Source organism: Plecotus auritus (assembly GCF_963455305.1).
Source record: "Plecotus auritus genome assembly, chromosome: 2".
In the NCBI taxonomy this organism is placed as follows: Eukaryota; Metazoa; Chordata; class Mammalia; order Chiroptera; family Vespertilionidae; genus Plecotus; species Plecotus auritus.
In genome coordinates, this window is record NC_137771.1 from 13,139,079 (window position 1) to 13,158,815 (window position 19,737).

General features: G+C 59.3%; 1 protein-coding gene across 22 annotated transcripts in view; it reads right to left on the minus strand.

Moving 5' to 3' along the window:
• Nucleotides 1-10,438: 10,438 nt before the first annotated feature.
• Nucleotides 10,439-19,737, minus strand: part of RAP1GAP (RAP1 GTPase activating protein) — a 68,094-nt gene continuing 58,795 nt past the window's right edge. For 7 of the 22 annotated variants that reach the window (XR_013959958.1, XR_013959960.1, XR_013959961.1 and 4 more), the window contains 9 exons: nucleotides 19,133-19,264; nucleotides 17,231-17,308; nucleotides 16,276-16,385; nucleotides 15,188-15,301; nucleotides 13,762-13,885; nucleotides 12,537-12,639; nucleotides 12,079-12,213; nucleotides 11,869-11,907; nucleotides 11,372-11,471 (listed from right to left, as the gene is read on the minus strand). Coding sequence is in view for 10 of the 22 variants with exons in the window: in XM_080656885.1 (XP_080513011.1) it covers nucleotides 11,088-11,471; nucleotides 12,079-12,182; nucleotides 12,537-12,639; nucleotides 13,762-13,885; nucleotides 15,188-15,301; nucleotides 16,276-16,385; nucleotides 17,231-17,308; nucleotides 19,133-19,264 (1,149 nt within the window). In the remaining 12 variants the exon portion in view is untranslated. Of the gene's footprint in view, nucleotides 11,472-11,868; nucleotides 11,908-12,078; nucleotides 12,214-12,536; nucleotides 12,640-13,761; nucleotides 13,886-15,187; nucleotides 15,302-16,275; nucleotides 16,386-17,230; nucleotides 17,309-19,132; nucleotides 19,265-19,737 lie in introns of all 22 variants that reach the window. The other 15 variants (XM_080656881.1, XM_080656882.1, XM_080656879.1 and 12 more) reach the window with 5 other exon arrangements.

The window sequence follows — 19,737 nt, forward strand, 5'->3', positions numbered from 1 at the left end:
TAAAAATTACACTACATGTCTACCTTCTTGCCAGGACAAAGAGATAAGTCATCTTGAACTGTACAGTGTGGTGTTGTAAGGTGTTCTCTTCAAACCATCTTCATAGTTGCCATTATTTCTTGTTTCCATGAACTGGAGGCAAGCCGCTCGATGTTTCACTCTCACATTGATGTTTCTCTCTATCTCCCTCTCCCTTCTCTCTCTGAAAATCAATTTAAAAAAAAGAATAAAGATGATTTGACAAATTATTTTCTATTCATCCAGATAACCCTGTCTTCTATTAAAGATAAATCCAGAACTTAACACAGTAAGAGTTTATTTCTGTTTTAAACATCTGGTGGTGCCTTTCTTTCCACCTTGTGGCTCTTCCCTCCTCTAAGTTCCAGATGTCCTATTAAACCCAGATTGTCTATCTACTAAGTCCTATCTGACCAACACATAGATGGAGGGGATGCAATGGAGGAGACATCTTTTTTAACTACTTCTTCCTAGAAGTGACACACATAGTCCATTGGTGAGAACTAATCATATGATCCCACTTGGATGCAATGGGGGCTGGTTGAGCAGCTAGTTGCCACCAACAACTCTATAGCAGGTTCTCAAGAACCTGGGCACCACTGATCCTTGGGGCCAGATACTTCTCTGTTGTGAGGAGTAGAGGCCAGGGATGTTTAGCAGCATCTACTCACTAGATTTCTAGGTGGCAAAACCATAGCATCCCTCCTCCCCCACCCAACCAGTTAAGAGCTTCTGCTCTATAGTAAGAAAAGAGCGTGGGAAGGGGTGGTCAGCAGGCCGTCTTGTCTCAGCTTCGCTCATCCTCAGGGCACCTTCCCACTCACGTGCTCCCCACATGGCACAGAGCATCCTCACCATATTTTAAAACACTGGGAACTTTCACATAGGATTGGATTTCGGGCTTCTCTGAAAAACTGGAAGGTGTGGCTGCCACTGCCCCACATTTCTGCAGGGCCGTGGTCAGCGGAGCTGACAGGGGGCTGCCCATCAGGTTTGCCACATGGCAGGAGGACCTCGAGTGCCATTCCAAGAAGCTGGGAGTTGATCATGAAGACCCTGGCGAGCCATGAAAGATTCTGGAACCGGGACATGCGTGTCCTTCTTGAAAGATCATCTCGGCTGCCGGTTTCGAGGACAGCTTCAAGAAGAGGAACTAGAGGCTGGGAGACCAGCAAGGAGGCTGTTCAAATAGACCTGGAGAAGCTGGGGAGGCTGAACAAGCCCCCAAAACACATGAGGGTCCCAGCTCCTGTTTGTCAAGAAGGAAGTTATGCCTGACAGGTTTGGCTCAGTGGATAGAGCGTCGGCCTGCGGACTGAAAGGTCCCAGGTTCGATTCCAGTCAAGGGCATGTACCTTGGTTGCGGGCACATCCCCAGTAGGGGGTGTGCAAGAGACAGCTGATCGATGTTTCTCTCTCATCGATGTTTCTAACTCTCTATCCCTCTCCCTTCCTCTCTGTAAAAAAATCAATAAAATATATTTTTTTAAAAAAAGAAGGAAGTTAGAACATCACGTGAACAGATAGATCACGGCAAACTGCTGAGATTGAGGGCAGGTGGGAGTAGCACACCTCCTACGCACCCACCCACTGAACACCTGAGACGCGACTGTACGTGGCCACCATGAGGACACATTTCCACACATACCCACCACCCGCCCCCCCCCCCCCGTCCTGTGAGGTGAACATTATTCCCATCTTACAGATGAGAAAGTTGCGGCAAGCTGAACCCAGGTCTGCCTGACTCCCAGTCCATGTCCCCCCACTTTGCCTCTAGGATGCTAATCTCTCCAAGAAAAACAACCCCAGCCCATCAGCCACAGAAGCCCTTCCTTCCATGGGGCAGTGAGAGCCTGAGAGTTTATAATTAGTCCTGGTGGCTTACCAGGACCTCCCACCGAGATCTAGCCAGCCGGTGGGGGATGGGATTTAAGTTCTCAGAAGAGGATTTGGGCTCCCAAGTTCCTGTGTGGCTTCCTACGACCTCCTTGCGATGCTGCCTTGATCACAGCGCCAGCACCAGGCCCTTTTCTGGTTCCTCAACCACCTGTGTCCAAACCTCAGAACCTCGGGATGGGTGCACAGCCGTGCCCCCCAGCCAACCATGGGCAAGCCCGGCTGGGGTCCATCATTGTCAGTGCAACTTCTCCTTCCTGCCCACCACCCCCCGCTGCCCCGGAATCGATGCTGAGAATCATCGAGGCGATGGGAACACTGACTGTGAGGATTTCTATGGGGTTCCCGAGGGCCAGGCACTATTCCTAGTGCCTCACAGCCCTTAACTCATCTGTCCTCCCAACCCTCTGTAAGGGCCTGTGGCCAACAGCAGAGCACACGCCTGAGAGCAGCTGTCGCTCAGCTCCGCTGACCACTGCCCCGCAGAAATGTGAGGCAGAGCCTTCCACCTTTTCAGAAAAGCCCCAAATCCAGTCCTACGGGAAAGTCCCCCATGTTTTAAAACACGATGAGGATGCTCTGTGCCATCTGGGGAGCATGTGAGTGGGAAGGTGCTCTGAGGGTGAGAGAAGCTGAGAAGAGACGAGCTTCCCACCCAAGCTTCCCACGCCCCTTCCGAACCATAGGGCAGGGGTCCCCACCGTCCCCGTTTTCCTGGTGAAGAAGCAGAGGCCGAGAGAAACTCGGTAACTTGTGTGAAGTCACACCGCTAGCAAGAGGGAGGCAGGACTCGAAGCCAAGCCCCGCGGCTCCAGGGAGCGGATTTCATCCTGCCTTTGTGTCCTTTGGCGCTGCGCAGGGCGAGGAGCAGAAAGGAGGAGTCAGGAATGTAACTGCAAAGGTTCGGGGTGGCTGGGCTGGGCTGGGCGTCAGTGGCGGAGATCCTGTTATCCTGGGCCAGTGCCCTCGCCCTGGTGGGAACGCCCAGTGGCCTCCACCTGCCCATGCCAGGGCAGGCTGGCTCCAGGGTCTGGGGGTCAGCCTGGGCTGGCACACTCTGGCTGAGGGTGCTGTCACCAGCTTCTTGCCCACTCAGGACACCTGGTTGGGGAGCAATGGCTGCAGTGAGGCTGTGCCCTGAGGCCAGTTGGCTGGGTCAGGGTGAAGGAGGGCCCTGGGGCAGGATCCGGAGGGGCTGGAGCCATAACCATGCACCCCTCACTCCCAGAGCCCTGGGCCAAGACAGGAGCAGCAGCCCCAGCCGCTCAGGGCAGGAGCAGGCGCTGTTCCCAACGCACCCTGGGAGCCTGGCTCAGTGCGGATGGGCCCTTCGTCAGCCCTGAGGGCTCTCCTGGGCCACGGGCCTCCTTCCACAGGCCCCAAAGCTCAGGCTAGTGGGCGTCTGCAGGCCAGAGGAGGAAGACAGCCCAGAGAGAGTCAGACACCAAAATGAAGTCACACAGTCAAGTGGGCAGAAGCGCCCAGCGCCCACCCCCAGCAAAGGATTCTCCTGGGTCCAGCCAACTCAGGGTCAGCCATGCCTTGGGACTGTGGGTGCTGATGAGAAGGGAGGACTCGCAGGGACCCAGCGCCTGCCCCACGCTCCCTTCCCAACTGTCTTTCCACCCTCTTCACAACACTGGCCCCATTTTACAGATGAGAAAACCAAGAGTGACCGGGGCTCTACTGTAGCTGCTGGTCAGGGGAGACCTGTCCAAGGAGGTGACATCTGAGTTGAGACCAGTTGGTAAGATGGTGGCCTTGCAAAGAGCTGGAGGGAAGATTGTTCTAAGCAGGAATAAAGCACGTGCCCTGAGGTGGGAATGACTTAATATGTCAGGCGATGGGTCTGGAGACCAGAGAAGGTGGAAGGGGGGCAGCGGGTGGGATGAGGTGGGAGGGGCGGGCATCTCCTGTCGCCAGGGAAGCCCTGGAAGGTTAGGCGCAGGGAGAGCTGTGATCAGCTTTATGCTTTGGGAAGATCGCTGGCTGCCATGCAGAGGGGGCCCCTCACGCCAGGAACAGATGCCGGAGGCCTCTCTGTGCCCGAGTGGAGGTGGTGGCGGGTTGGAACAGCTCAGTGCCCTGGTGGCGGGAGGGATCCAGACATGCCTGGGAGTTGAAGCCAGCAGGGCTGGCTGATGGGCTGAACATGGGCAGCCGAATCAGGGATGCCCCTAAGTCTTTGGCCTGAGCACCTGGGGGTATGAGAGTGACACAGTGGCTGCGGGGGAGCACATCTGGGGAGAAAACAGAGCTGGTTTGGATGACGCTAGTTTGGGGATGCCGGTGGGACTGCGAGGTGGATGTGCTGCAGGCCGTCGGGAAGAAGCCAGGCTGGAGATGGAAAGACGAGCTGAGGCGCAGAGAGGCTGTGCCCAAGTTCACAGAGAGCCGAGGGCCAGGATTTAGCTGGAGCCTCCAAAAGCCTTGGGAGCTCTTTCCACGGCAGCAGGTGTTCCAAGGGGGAGCCAAGTGGGCTTTGTCTGAGGCGTAGGGAGGCTACAAGGCTGAGGGCGAGGAGGAGGCCCCTGAGAATAAATCTGGGAACAATGTGGGCCACCGTGGGCTGCCCAACCCTAATACAGCCTGTCTGGCTGGAGCAACCATGTCCAGCATGGAGTCCCGGGCCAGCCCATTGTACAGATGGAGAAACTGAGGGCCAGAGGAGGGCAGGGCTGGATCTAGGTCTTCTTCCTGCCCTCTCCACCAGCCTCTAAGTGGGATCCTGCCTGAACCAGCTCAGTGGTGGAGTTGAAACAATCCACCAGTGACAATCCTGGGGGTGGGGGTGGTTGGGTGTTCTCTTCAGGCCTCCAGATGGAACTGGGGCCTGGAGTCTCCCCTCCAGGTCTCCCCCACGGGGGTGTTTGTCCCATGCCTGCCTCCACCCCTGTGCCACCCATCCCCCACCTTCACGACCCCTCTAGGTCCCTGGCAGGGCAGCCTCCAGCCTGACTCCAGTTGTGGCTCCTGCCCCTCCGCCAGGATCGAGCCCCCCTGGCCCCTGCCCAGACCACCCAGCGCCAGGGCAGGGCTGGCGGGCAGTGCTCCCGGGCTGGCCAGCCGCGGTCTGGCTCCGCCCGGGGGACTGTGGCCTGGGAACCACTAGCTGTCTCCTCAGGGAAGCGGCTGGGATCTCCAGAACAAACAGAACAAACCGCAGTCCCCCCAAACCCCTCACCCAACCCCTCGCCCCACCCGAGGAGGGGAACTGCCTCTGGCCTCCTCCACCAACACCCCCTCACCCCCCACACCCCCGCCTCCGCTGTCCAGTCGCCACCAGTGAGGAAGGAGCCGAATGGCTTCGGTCACATGTGGATGGAGAGGGCTGGGACTGGGGGCTCAGGTGATCCTAGGCACCCCCTCAGAGCCTCTTAGGAGGGAAGTTCGACTGAGCTGGGGGGAGGGGGGCGGGGAGGGGGACACGTCTCCTTAGCCTCAGGCAGAGAACAAAGCCCTGGCAGTCAAACAGATCTGGATCCAAGCCCTCAGTTTCTCCATCTGTACAATGGGCTGGGCCTGGGACTCCATGCTGGACAGGGCTGCCCCTCCCCTCCCCCTCTGCCACATCCTCGCTGAGTGGCCTCCGGCAAGAGACTTCACTTCTCTGTATCTCAGTTTCCCCTTCTGAAAGTGGCCCCCGTACCCCTGCCTCCCAGAACTGTGGTGAGATGATCTAGAGTCCCCTGTCCTGCGTAGGGCATGGCGCACAGTAGGTCCTCAAGGGACATCAGTCCCTGCCCGATCAGTGGGAGCCAGAACCACCCCAGGGGATTCCTGAGCCTGGCAGGGCAGGCCGGGATAACCTCGCTGATTCAGACCAGCTGGGGGATGGGATGCATCTGACTCCACTAAAAGCCGCAATTAGAGCCCAATTTAAAGAAACGCTGTGTTAGTTCTTCCCAGGGCAGATGTGATTATAGGCTTAGCGCTAAACTGTTACTAACGGGATGACACAGAGGCCCCTACCAGGGCATGGCAGGAAGTCCGGCCCTGCTCCCTGGCTGTACAACTGGGGAAACCGAGGCCCCGAGCAGAAGGGGACGAGCACCGGCTCACACTGCGGGTCAGACGGGGCCAGGACCGAGCCCAGCCTCCTGAGGGTCACTCCGAGCTCTGGCTTTTCCTGAATGATTGATCACAGCATCTAGAAGCTACAGGCACCTTGAAGGGGCGGACCTCCCTTGAAGAGGAAGGATAGGGCTGACATGGCTGAAGTTCCGAGAGCAAGTGGGACCTGCCAGATTTGCGGGTCCCCATACTGTCCAAATGCCCCCCAAGGAGTGCTGAGAGCATGTCTTTGGCCTGCCCCCCGCCCCCTTAGTCCCAACCAGTCTCCCAATGTCAGAGCCTGAGGTCACCCTGCCCTAGTCCCCAACCCCTGCACCCTTGCCCAGGCAGAACTCCGAGTTGGCACTGGGTCCAGGGAAGAGGAGGAGAGGGAAAAGCTGGCCTCCTCTCTTCCTCGCCTCTGTCCCTCCCCTCCCCCTCTGCAGCTCACTTTGGGGAGCCCCTGGGCGGAGGCAGTGCACACTCCGCTGGGTCCCAAGGACCTTGGGAGGTAGAGTGCTGGAGCCCCCTGCTGGCCAAGTGCCCCCTCACCGCCGCAGGTGGGGAAGGTTCTTCATTGAAGAAATGTTTATGGAGCCTCTATTATGGGCCAGACCTGGGTTAGGCACTGGGGCTCAGCAGAGAACACACACAGATCCTCCCTCCTCATGTCTATGGCCCCACCGAGGTGACTGGCGTCTCATGTGCCCGTCCATGCTCCGGGGGACCGTCCCCATCCCCAGAAAACGGAAAGCTCCCTGTGGGCAGGAGGGGCCTCCCCCACAGACCGATTCGGAGGGGCGAGGAGGAGGGCATGGCTATGACATGGCCACCAGGCTGAGGCCGAAACTCTCAAACCTGCCGTTCCTGACGAACCTCTCCCTCCCTCCAGAGCCGCCCTGGCCAGCGGTGCCAGATCAAACACAGGATGGCCAGTTAAACCTGAGTTCCAGATAAACAAGGAATAATTTTTATTTAAGTATGTCCCAAATATTACATGAGGTATACTTAAACTAAAAATTATTCCTTGTTTATCTGAAATTCAACCTGAACTGGGCTCCGTGTGTTTCTACTTGCTAAATCTGGCCTCCCTGCCCCAGAGCTCATTCCTCCCGCTGTCACCTGGCCTGACCAGATGGCCCCGGCCGTGCCTGGACACGGCCCCTGCCTGCTCAGTCGTAGCTCCTGCTGGACCCCAGCGCCGCCGCCCTCCCCCTGCAGCCCTAGCTCCCCACCTGCCCCTACCTGGCGTGCACAATCCAGCCTATGGCCCGTCAGGAATGCTGCCGGGCCTCCTGCTTGGCAGGCCCAGCGAGAGGAGACGGAGGCACAGTCCCTCCTAGAGGGGCTGTGAGTGTCAGAGACCGAGAGGCAGGGACACAGAGATGAAGGGCCCCGGAGAGTGAGCAGATTGGGATGGGGAGAGCCGAGGCAAAGAGCACCCGAGGGCCTCCGGGGCCCACCAGGGTTTGCTCTGAGTGGGCTGGGGCCAAGGCTGGGCAGCCCCTGGGAGGTAGCTGGGGGTCTCCTGACTGGCGGTCAGGGGTGGGCGTCCTCCCCAGCCCCTGCTCTTCTCCCCTTGCCATGCCTCCCAGGAACAAACACAAGGACATTCATGGCGTCCCGGAAGGGCCCATGGGCAGCCAGAGTGGCTTTTAAAATTAGCCTGGCTAACCAGATCTGGTTATTTCAGGAGGCTCCATCCCTGGCTGTCCCCTTGGCAGGGCGGGTGCAGGGAGGGACCTCCACATTCCAGGGCCCCTGGTTAAGCACCCCTGTGGCCTGAGCAGCAGGGAACATCCAGGTCCCAGTCCCCTGGCACTGGGCGGGCCTGCGCCTGTGGCGTCTCTTTGGTAACGTGGCTCCAGGGCTAGCCATGGATGTCCAGGGACAACAGAGAGGCCCCTACCAGCAGAACCTGTTGGGTGTGGGTTCTATGCCATGTACTCCAGAGGCCATGCCAGCCTCTTCACAGTGTGAGGTAGGGCTCTGTCCCCATTTTACAGGTGAGGACACTGAGACCTGGAGAGACAGGCTCCCGCTCTAAGGCAGAGACGGGGATGCCCGGTTTGCCAGGCACCCAGGTCCCTCCACGGGAGGCCTCTTGCCTCCTGCGTCAGGAGAAACCTCTGGCTGCCGTTTCCACCACCAGAGCTATTTCTAAGCAGAGTCCAGCACTTCCCGGAACCCGGTGCCCCCCGCCCAAGCCTAATTCCAGCCTCGGACAGTGTCCTGGCTCGCCCTCCCCACCTCATAACCAGGGTGAGCACGGAGCTGGCATGGGTGCAAGAGAAACAGCCCTGGACACTTTGATCCCAGAGGCCAGGCTCGTCCTCAGCCTCCCCCAGCCCCACCTTGGAGCCCAGAGGAGGGGTGGACAGGGTGGGGGCCCAGCTGAACCAGAGGCTGCAGACGGGACTGGCACAACCCAGGGCAGAGGCAGGTTCTGCTCTCCAAGCTGCCCTGCGTCTGCCACCACAGACCCCAGAGCTCCGGCTCAGCTGTGGGTCAGAGCCGTGGGGTGGGGCACACTGTAAAGGGACACAAGTGGGTGCCCAAGCTCTTTTATAAAAGGATCACCAACCCCCTGTAAAAGCAGGAAGCTGAGGCTCAGGGAAGCAACTGACAATGGCCCAGCCCCAAAGCCTCAGGTCGGACGTCTGTGCTCGGCCGGCCCCAGGTACTCCATCCTCCATGCTGAGCAGTGACCCTGCACCCTCTGATGTGGGTTAAGGATGTGGTCCTCATTCATGGCTCATCGCCACCACACACACTATTTTTGGAGCCCACCGTGGGCCAGGGATGAACCAAGAAATTTATGAAGTATCACCTCACTGAACCCTCACATCAGGGTACCAAGGTCAGGACTATTCTCATCCCCACTGTACAGATGAGGAAACTGAGGCCCAAAGACCCAAAGTAACAGAGCTAGAATGACTCAGAGCCAAGCTCTTGACCTGGGTGCTGAACGGTGGCTGCTGACCCTTTGGGGTGAGATGGGAGGAGACAGGTGAGGGACTGAGACAGAGTTCTGAAGAGCCAGGACCCGGGAAGGGGTGTGAGGTCAGAGAACAGGGGTGAGGCTGAACAGGGTTAGGGTTAGGGTTAGGAGGGGACGCACTGAGCCCAGGCCAGCCTACAGCCAAACTCAGTGGGTGGGACTGTGGGTTGGGTGTGAGTCACAGCCCCTGGGTGGCCCCAGACACTGAGGGTCAGAGGGCGGGTCCCTGTCAGGAAAAGCACGGCAGCCCCTGGGGTGCACTCAGCATCGTCCTGGGGAGGATGTGGGGGCTGGTGTCGGGGCAGGAGGGGGCTGCAAGGCTGTCAGGAAGACCAGGGCATGTCTGATCCCACTGGAACCCAATCCTGTGCCTACCCCCAAGCCCAATATTCTCCAGCTCACCTCCACCTGCCCTTCCTCCCATGCTCCTATCGCAGATCCGCCCCCTTACCCAATACCAGGCCGACCCTTGAGAGCCTCCTCAACTCCCCCCCAGCCCCACATCCCAGCAGGCCCTTCATCAGATGCTCAGACCTCCTAATACCTCCCAGGGTCCTTCTGTCCCCGGCAGCCTCCTCGATCCTCCCCTCCCTGCCCTGGCACTGCTCAGCCAGTCTCCGCCAGAAGCCTCAGTTCCCGTCATGGCACTCCCTGCTTTAAGTCTTCCATGCCTCCCTGTTGCCCTCAGCATAAAGCCCTATTCCTTGGTCTGGCATTCAAGCCCGTGTGGCTCTTCTCCATCCAACTCCCTGTCCCCTCAGCCATTACATCCCGTCGTCAGAGCTGTCTGCCACCTTTCCATTCCAAGCACCCTCTCCCCTCCCTCAGGGACACTTTCCTAAGTCTCTGCAGGGCTCAGGCACCACTGCTCCGGTCTTCCCCACGCCTCCCTCCCGGGGCGGGCGCCCTGCTCACGCACACCCCGCACTCATCACCCTTTATTGTGACTGCCCTGCCCTGTGAGCTCCTCCCAAGTTGGCCGGACTCGTCCCCAAGGGTCCCAGTAAGCGATCCCTGGGCGTCCCCTGGTGGCCACAAGGAGAAATTCTTGGGCTTCAAGGAGCACGAGGAGGGGAAGGAAGTTGATCATTGAGCGCCCGCTGGATCCTCTTGGGAGCGGTACTGTTGCTCCCACTGAATGAAAGTGGACCCCGCGGCTCAGAGAAGCTAATAAGTTCCCCAGTGCCACCCGGCGAGCAGATGGTGCCGGACTCAAACCTGGGTCAATTCAAAGCTGCGTTCTCCCCTGTGGAGAAGGGGCCAGCGCGGAGGGAAGCACAGCCAGCGCCTTGGGGAGGCGGCCACGGCTGGTGGATACAGAGCCTGTGGCTTGGCCTCGGAGGTGCCCTGGGCCCAGCAGCTCTGATGGGGGTTTGGGGGACAGGCCCTCCCTCCATCTTAGTGCCAGTGAGACCTGGGGTAGATCGGAGCAGCGTTCATGCAAAGCCAGGTCCATCTCGGGGTACAATAGCGATAAATAGAATTTATTTTGTACAACCGTTACCAACATACACACAGCCACGGGGGCTTCCCAGATGGGTGTTGGGGCGGGAAGGCTGGCCTTTGGCGTGGCGCCTAAAAAGTGTGGACACACACACACACACAAGAAGTGGACTTACAGCAGCTATGCCTGGCGGCCCCCTCCATGGGAATGGGGGGTCGCAAAGGCGAGACCTGTAACTCCAGGCCAGCCGAGACCACTCAGCCCGGAGCGCCCAGAACATGGGATGGCAGAGGTGAAGCTGGGTGCTGGCTGAGGAGCCGGGGAGGTTCCCTCCTCCCACAAGGGGGCCGCTTGTCTGTCACGTGGAGGCAGTGGACAGGGCATCGGCAGATCGGTGGCAGAGCTGGAGGGTCCAGGAGGGGCGAGAGGCATCGCCAGCTCCCTGCCCCTCAGCCCACCGGGGGCCCCAGAGCCCCACGAAGCAGGATAGGGTGACGGGAGGCCGCTGGGAGGACAGTCTCCCATTCTGGGCAGGTGCATGGAACCGCAGTCTTCAGTGACCTCTGAGGTGATCTTGTCCATGGGCAGCAGAGGTGCCCAGACAGAGCCCAGAGCCGCACAGCAGAACCCAAATTGGAAGCCAGGACTCAGGATTCCCAACCGGGGCTCACTCCATCACATCTCACCCCCCGCGGCCTGGAGGCTCCGTATGCGCTGAGAGACCTCGGTCCCCCCTCTCATCTTGCCCCCCTTGAGTCGAGAGGGGCACCAAGGTGTGATGGAGGGCCCAGGTCGGGGCGAGCCAGGCCTGGAGTCTTGCTGCAACTGACCACGCCCTGCCCAGCCTGGCCCCCAGCCCGGGGAGTGAGGACGATGCCAGCAGCTTCCCCGCTCCCAGGTCTGGATGGCTCCGCCCTGCAGAGACAGCCCAGATGGTGGGCCAAGGGGAGGGTTGGGGAGACAGGGGGCAGCCCACAGGCTGGAGGTGGCCTTGGGGGCAGAGGTCCTATCTGCCTGGATTTGACACAGCATCTTCACCTTGTGTTTCTTCGACCTCATCTGTAGGGTAAAGGGAGATGGAGACACCTCGGAGCAGGGAGGCAGGCCCACCCTCAGAGCTCCAGGCTCTAGGTCTTTCCACCCCACTGGGAACCCCCCAGACCCACCCCTCCCAGCAACTCCCAAGTCCCTTTCAGGCTCCCACCAAATCCTCCCAGCAGCTTGTGGGCAGAAGTGAGGAAGCATTTATTAGCCCCATTGCACAGACACGGAAACTGAGGCCCAGAGAGGGGCCAAGGACCTGCCCAAGTCACTCAGTATCTGAGTGGCAGAGGATTCGAACCCAGATACAAAGCTCTCAGCCGAGACACAGGACAGAGGGACAGGGAGAAACCGGCCCGCTCCCTCGCCACTCCCACCCTCTCCCACCAAAGAAGAGCTGAGGGCTGGGTCTGACCTGCTCAGTCACCTTCCGAGGGGAGCCTGGCTAACAGCCCTGCACAGACAGAGTGGCGGCGAGGCAGGGGACAGGACAGACGGCGTGGAGCAGAAGACAGGCAAGCAGAAGTCACTAGCTGTGCCCAGGCCGGATGAGCCCAACCCCTCCGGCCTAGCGGGACCTCTCAGTCCAGTCCCCATCCCTGACTCCCCCCATGACTGCACGCACCAGCTGGGACGTGTGCTGCTCAGCCGCTTCCAGCTGGATCTTGATCTCCGGACATGCAGGGTCCCCCGACTTGCTGGCGTCTGGATGGGGTGACCGTGAGGGGCCTGGGGAGGGGGGCAGGAGGGAGCCACCTCACTGGCCGCGGGGAGGCACCAGGGAGACGGGTATGGATGGTGGTTGGCACTGGTTGGTGCTCCCCAACCCTGCCAAGTCCCTCCCCCAGGGAACCCCACTCTCACTCCCCTTCTTTACCCCCTCACCCCCATCATGCTCCAAGACCCTTCCAGAAGCGATCAGCCCTCCAAGCCACCCAATCATCTTAGGCTCAAGGATGACCCCGCTGTGACATACCCACCACCTGGGGCATGAGAAGTGGTCTCCACCCTCCATGCCCAGCCCTGACCCTTCCGGCCACAAGCACGGCCCTGCTTGGCGGGGAAGCTGCTCCAGCCTGGTACCTGGCGAGCTGCCCCCACTCGTGGTGCTGACGCTGTCCTCCAGCCACGTGCTATAGATGAAGGAGTCCCGCTTATGCGGAGTCCCTGAGGACGAGATGCTCTCCTGGGGACGAAGGGAGGAGAGTGAGAGGGAGGTCAGCCTGGGCCATGGCACTGGCTTGGCTCCCCTCCCCTCTAGGCCACCTTTGCCTCCCTGCAAAGAGGAGGGGGCCCACCAACGTCTGCTCCAGGGAGGCCACAGGAGGACAGAGTGGGAACAGGCACACACCACACACGCCCATTCATTCACTCAACCATCCTTCACTGACGTTCTCGTGGGCCAAGCCACCGAGAGACATGGGGCAGGGTCCCTGCCCTCAGAGACCCAAGTCTAAGAGGCGAGACAGCTGGGAAGAGACTATGGTCGTCCCAGATCTCGGCCCATCAGGAGGGCCGGTCTGCACTGCTCCTTGCTGTACCTGAAGCACCTGGAACAGGACCCGGCAAGGAACAGGTGCCCAGTGCAGGTGTGTTGAATGAAGAATGACAAACGGGGGCTAAGGGCAAAGCCCAGGGTCTGTGAGAGCATAAAGAGGGACTAGAATAGGGGTGGGCAAACTTTTTGACTCAAGGGCCACAATGGGTTCTTAAACTGGACCAGAGGGCCGGAACAAAAGCATGGATGGAGTGTTTGTGTGAACTAATATAAATTCAAAGTAAAGGAGCGGAGGGGAGAGCAAGAGAACCAGATAGAACAGCTGGATCCGGCCCGCGGGCCGTAGTTTGCCCACGGCTGGACTAGAACATCAGGGAAGGCTTACAAAAGGAGGCGAGGTGAGGCTGAGCCGAGAAGGATGAGCAGGACTCGGCCAGACAAAGAGGAAGGAGGAGGCAGTAGTGTGTTCCAGAGAAAATGGCTCGTGCAAAGGCCCACAGGTGGAGTAAGCCTCGTATGTTTGGGGGACTGCAAAGGAGTGCAGAATGGCTGGAGTGGTAAGAGATGAGGCTGAGGTGGGGCGGGGGGAGGGTCTTCAAAGGTCTCAGAGACTGGGCTCTGTGTGCAGGAGTGGGGCCCCCCTCCCCTGCCCTGGGGAGCATGGAAGGTCAGAGCAGGGGAGGGTTAGTCTGCATTATTCCTTCTGGCTGGGTCCCCTGATCGCATCTCAGCCACACCCAGGCTCATGCTTCTACCAAAGAGCCCCCGCTGCAGGCCGCCGTGGAGCACCCCCCTCCCTGGGCCTCTCACCAGGCCTGTGTCGTCCCCGTCCACACCCTCCGTCTCCTCCACTACGCTGGCGAAGCTGCTGGCACTGGACGAGGAGCGGGAGAAGTCCTTCAGCACTTCTGCTCTCTGGGCTGCTGTCTCCGCTCTGCCACAGACAGCACCCCATCAGCCAGCACCCACTCAGGGCCCCTCCTGGGCCAAGGCCCCGGTCCTCTGCCCTCCGGGCCCAGGGAGGCCTGCCTACAGCCGGCCCAGCACCTTTGTGGTTGCTTTATAGCTCCCCAGGCCTCTGAGCCTCCTCCTGCCACTGTCCTTCTTCATATGCAGACCTGGTCCTGGCCCTCCCCTGCTAAAACCCTCTGAGGGCTCCCACAGCCCCAGATAAAGTCTCATTTCCTTGATTTGGTGCTCGATAATAACTATTAACAGTATTACCATGTAGTGCACATTTGCTCTGTGCCACACACTGTTCCACGTTATTTTTGCCTGAATTATCCCATTGTTATCATTACTGGACCCATCCTACGGATGGGGAGACGCCAAGGCACAGAGAGGGTAGGCACACAGTCCAAAGTCACCCAGCCGCAGGTGGGAGAACAGGCAGCACCCAGCTCCCAACTCCACCGTGTGCTCTCAGCCCTCCCCCAACTTTGTTCCATGCTCAGGAGTTTGTGTTTCCTGATGGGAATCTCACTCTCCCCTCAAACCCCTCAAAGCAATTTAATCTTTCAAAAACCAGCAAGGGCCCCCCACTCAGCGAGGCCCTCCCTGATTCCTCCTCGCATGGTAGGGTGGCCCTCCCCGCTCTGGGTCCTGCACACCTTGTCCCTCACCATCCCTGTCACCCTTGCCTGCTTCTCTATTCACCTGCCTGACTTTCCATCTGGGCTGAGTCAGTCAGCAAAGAAGGGCTCAGCCAACACAAGCTGGATGGAGGAGCCGCCTGCTTGCCGGCCTCCCTGCTTCCATTCCTGCCCTTGCCCCAACCCTTCACGTGGGCCTGGCCCCTCAGGCACTCGGCTCAATGCACTGCCCTTCCTCCATCCTCCAAGCATACCTCAGGGCCTTTGCACTGGCTGTGCTTCTTACCTGGAACCTCTTCCCTCACCCCTTTGTCAATGTCTTCCTTGAGCACCCATATGACACCCGCCCCCCCCCCCCCAAGTCATTCTTCATTGCATCCCCTGCTTTGTTTTCCTCTGCCCGTAACTCTCTGGAAAGAGCTTACTAGGTTATGTTACACCTCCATCTATGCCCAGGTCACCAATGTATTCCAGAGCGGGGGTGGGTGGGTGTCAAAGGAGGACCTGAGAGAGTGCCCAGGCCTCCCCGACACCCTGGTGTGGCAGTGTCAATGCTCCTGGCATCCCCCAGCCCAGGCGGGGATGGAAAAAATGAGCCCGCCACTCCCAAGCCCCTGCCCGGTGAGCCCTGAGCCCCAACGTACCTGTTCTTGGTCGTTGGCATCTCTGGGGAGCTCTGAGTGGAGGAGTTCTCTGACTTAGGCTCCTGTGAGACGTGCCCGCTGTCTGGGGTCTTCTGGCCAGCCGGGGGGCTCTCCCTGCGGGGCACATGGGGGCAGCGGGGGGATTCAGCACCAGGCCTGGCATAGAAGGAGGCCCAGGGGGTGAGAATAGGTCATGGGCACCTCCTGCCTCATACCCACACCCTGAATACTCAGGGGCCAAACCCAGAGCAGTCCCTGCGGCTAACTGGCCAGGCCTGGGCAGGTAACTCGGAGTACCTTCATAAGACAGGACACCCCCAAGTCCTCCTCTCCAAGGGAGCAGGTGTAATTGTCCCTTACGGATCAGGAAACGGGAGCCCAGAGATGGGAGGGAACCTGCCCAGGATGCACAGCTAGAACATGCCAAAACCAAGACTTAAACCCAGGATTGGCAGGATTCCGGGCTCTCGTGGCCATGAGGACTGTGCCAACACCATTCCTGAGCCTCAGTGGGCCCACCACCCTGCTTCACATGCATAGCACCACACCCCCGCACCAGCCCCATCATGTTGGTTGTGTTCTTATCCTCACTTTTCAGACTGGGACAGTGAGGCTCAGAGAAGTGCAGTGACTTTCCCAAGGTCACACAGCCCCATTGTGGTAAAGATGGGATTCACACCCAAGAACTATCCTCAGCTTCCCAGGAGCTGCCATGCTGTTAATACGGCATGCTGCCCACCGCTGCCCACACAGATGTACTCGCAGACCCCCACAGACGAGCCAAAAATCCCAGCTCTGCCCCCCACTGGCTGTGTGAGCTGGGCAAGCCCCGAGCCCGCTGACCTACAGCGTCCTGGTGTGCAAGGTGGGACCCCAAGGAGCCAGCACAACTGCTGAGCAGATGAAAGCATTTTACGTTAGGTGACGAGCTGGCAGGGTGCCTGGCTCACAGCAGGAACTTGAGTGTACAGCTGTCACCAGGGAGGGACAGAGGGGCAGAGGGTAGGCACTCCCTCCTGCCTGCTCTGCTTTGCCCCTGAATGGGGGTCAGAGGAGACAGACCCGTCCCAGCCACCCGCTCCACCCACCTTTTCTCCTGCACCTCCTGAATGTTCTCGATGCCGATGGCGCTGCTGCGGCGTGAGCCAAACGGACCTGACTTCTTCCTCGTGGGGCTCTTCCCAGGGACAATCAGTGACTGCGAGGAGAGCCCCCAACTCAGTGCCCACCTGCCCTGGGAGTCCTGGTGCCCCCCACATGCCACCCTGAGCCCTGCTGCTCCAGGCCCTGAAGCAGAGGCAACGAGCAAGAAAGAACAGGAGAAAACGTCCATCTCCAGAGAAAGCCCTCCCGCTGCACAGAGAGGGCCCCCCCCCCCGCGAGGTCACACTGCAGGCTGGGGCCCAGGGGCTGGCAGCCACTCCGCTGGGGTGGGAGAGGCCAAGTCCTCACAATGGCTATGCCCCCACCCCCAGGGCTTCAGGGGACCTGCAGCCTAAGGTCAATGGGGAGTGGATATAGCAACCAAGCCCGTACCCCATGCTGGGGGAGGTTCTGGGCCAGCAGCTGACCGATACCCCCATTTGCACACACACAGAAGCAGGCCCCCATCTTCTTGGGGAAATCAGGAAGGTGGGCCCCAGGGAGGCATGAAGGGCAGGAACCCCCAGACCAGCTCATGGTGTGGAGGGGGAGCCAGGTCAGAGGAGAGGGATGGAACTTCATGCAGAACTGGCGATATTGGGGGACGTGCAGCTGGGCAGAGGGTCTTTGGGTGTCAGATCCTGGCAGGGACTGGACCAGGACCCCAGGGGTCAGGACAGGGCCAGAAGCCTCTGACCGGGGGCACTGGCTCTGGCACAGGTACCAGGCCCCAAAGCAGGTGCTGGGTGCCATCAGAGCTGCAAGCACTCCGACCTGCATGCCCTTGGACCTGTCCCAGGGGAAGGGGGCAACATCCCCAATATGGCCTTCGTCCTGAGAGTGAGCAGAGAGCAGCGCGTGCAGGCAGCCTCCAGAGCCGCTGGCCCCACGGGCGACAACCTCTTCCACGGTTCCTATGCCTATGGCACTGCCCCGGCGTCCGAATCTACTCGCACTTTTCCCAGGAATAAGCAATGACTGGCAAGCAGCAGAGGAAGGGGCAGAGACAGACAGACAGACAGACATAGGGGGTCGGGGAGAGAGAGAGATGGCGGGAGGGGAAACAGAGGGGTGACACAGGGAAAAGAGCGAAAGACAGAAAGAAACGAAGAAGGGAGTGGCAGGGCATTGGGAGAGAGAAAGAAAAGGCAGGGGAAGGGAAGGAGAGGAGAGGTGGGAAGAGAGACAGAGACATGGACAAATGGACGGTTATACAGCAACAGGAACACACAGGAGGAGACCACGAGAGGGGCACAGAGTGGAATACAGACAGACAGACAGACACAGAGATGGGAGGAGACAGACAGAAATGGGAAGGAAGAGAGAGGCAGAAAGGAAGGAGCAAGGGAGAGAGTAGTGGCAGGGAGGAGGAGGAGAGGGAGCGCCAGAGGACAGGAGACATATAAACATGTAAGAAGTGGAGAGAGGCCAAGGGGAGGAGGAAAGAGGAGAGAGAACGAGGAGAGAGGAGAGAGTGGAAGGAAAGGAAGCAACATGAAGAGAGGGGAGAGTTGTGTAAAAACAAAAACAAAAACAAAAATGGGTCTGGTTACTGCCATGGTGGGTGCTGCTGGCCTGGCCCTGTCTCTGGGGCCCCTCTACAGCCACCCACGGGAGGCTGGGCCACTCCAGCAAGGAAGGGGGTGGCTTGTAAATCTGGGTTCGGGGGAGAGTGGGCTTGGTGAGTGCTGGACAGCAGAGGACCTTGCTCCCTGGCCAGGCCAGATCATGGGGCAGGAATTGGGGTGGAAGGTCCCTCTCACCACAAGTGACACAGTCTCACAGCACTGAGCACAGGGCTTGGCATGCAGCAGTCAATAAATGATGGATGGAGGGATGGAGGGATGGATGCATAAAGAAGGGTGGATGGAGACGGGGGAGCAGAGCAGTGGGTGCAGTGCCAGGGGTGGCCACGGGGCGGCAGAAAGCAGAGAGGCCCACAATTGAATGCCTTGCCCAACACCCACCCTGAGTATTAGTAGCAGAAACCCACAGAGCCTGGCAGACAGTAAGTAATCACACAGTAGGTACTCACTCAGGAGATGCTCACACGGAAGCCCACACAATTCCTGACACACATTAGGTAGCCACAGCCACATAGGCCCTGGCACACAGGTGCTCACACGGCAGGCTAGGGCCAGGCACACAGAAGTAGGTGCTCAGAGAGTAAATGCGCACACAACACCTCACTTCCTGACACATCAGGCTTAGCACACATGATGTGCTCATTCAGCGGTCCATTTTCTGACATACAGAAGGTTCTCACACAACAGCCCAGGGCTGGGCACACAGTAGGTGCATACAGAGTTTATGCCCATACAACAGCCCAGGACCTGACACACAGTAGGTGCTCACAGAGTACATGTCCACACAACAATCCAGGTCACCACCAGTGTTTCAGAGCCAGGCACACAGCAGGTGCTCACACAGAAATCCAGGTCCTGACACACAGTGCATGCCCACAGCCTGACACACAGTTGGTGCTCCCAGAAATTCAAGTAGGTGCCCACACAGCAGCCAATTCCCAGCACACGACAGACAGTAGGTGTTCAATAAGGAATGTGATATAGAGGCTGCCCCAGAGCTGACCCCAAGTCACACCTGAATAAGGGGCCAGGAGGAGCGGAGGGTTGAGAAGCTGGGAAGGAGATGGAAGGCTCTCAGCACCACAGTGCATGGCCTGGGCCCTTGACACCCCTGGACAGCAGTGGCTAGACGGAGTCCAGAGCCCAGGATGGAGGACCCTTAGACTTGCAGGACAATGGGGGCAGGGAGAGCTGAGGCCCCCGGGGAGGCACTCACTATTCCAGCGGCCTTGGCCAGGTCAGGGTTGTTGGGTGCAAAGCTCCCGCTGTGGCTGGTGGACACGGTGTTGGGCTTCTTGGTGCTTAGTCCCATGGCATCCATGGACTGGCTGCGGCTCCGGATGACCCGCTGTGAAGGTGGGGTTGGGGTGGAGGAAGCACAGGCTTCTTAAACACCTGCTCCTCAGGGAAACGCAGGAACCCAGGCACCTGGTTCCTCCCCACCAATGCCACTCTGAAGGCAAGAAGTCCTTTCCCACGAGGCCACACAAGAGTCAGGTCCACACGGTGCCAAGGGTAGTCTGGGCCTTGGCTCTGCCACCAACTCACTGGGTGACCTAGTACAAGCCACTCACCCCCCTGAGCCTGTGAGCCTCTCGTGTGGTTGCGGTGAGTATTAAAGAAAATACTGGGTCATGGCCCGAAGTGTGCACAGAGCCCTCCCAAAACAGTTCTCTCCTGTTAGGAAGCCTTCCTAAAGCTTCTTGCCTCCCTCCCTGCTTCTCTCAGCAGTGCATACCAAATGCTTACTGGGGGCCGGGCACTCTGCACCGGCCCTCTCATGCCATCGCCCTGCGAGGCAGGCATTACTACCACCACGCC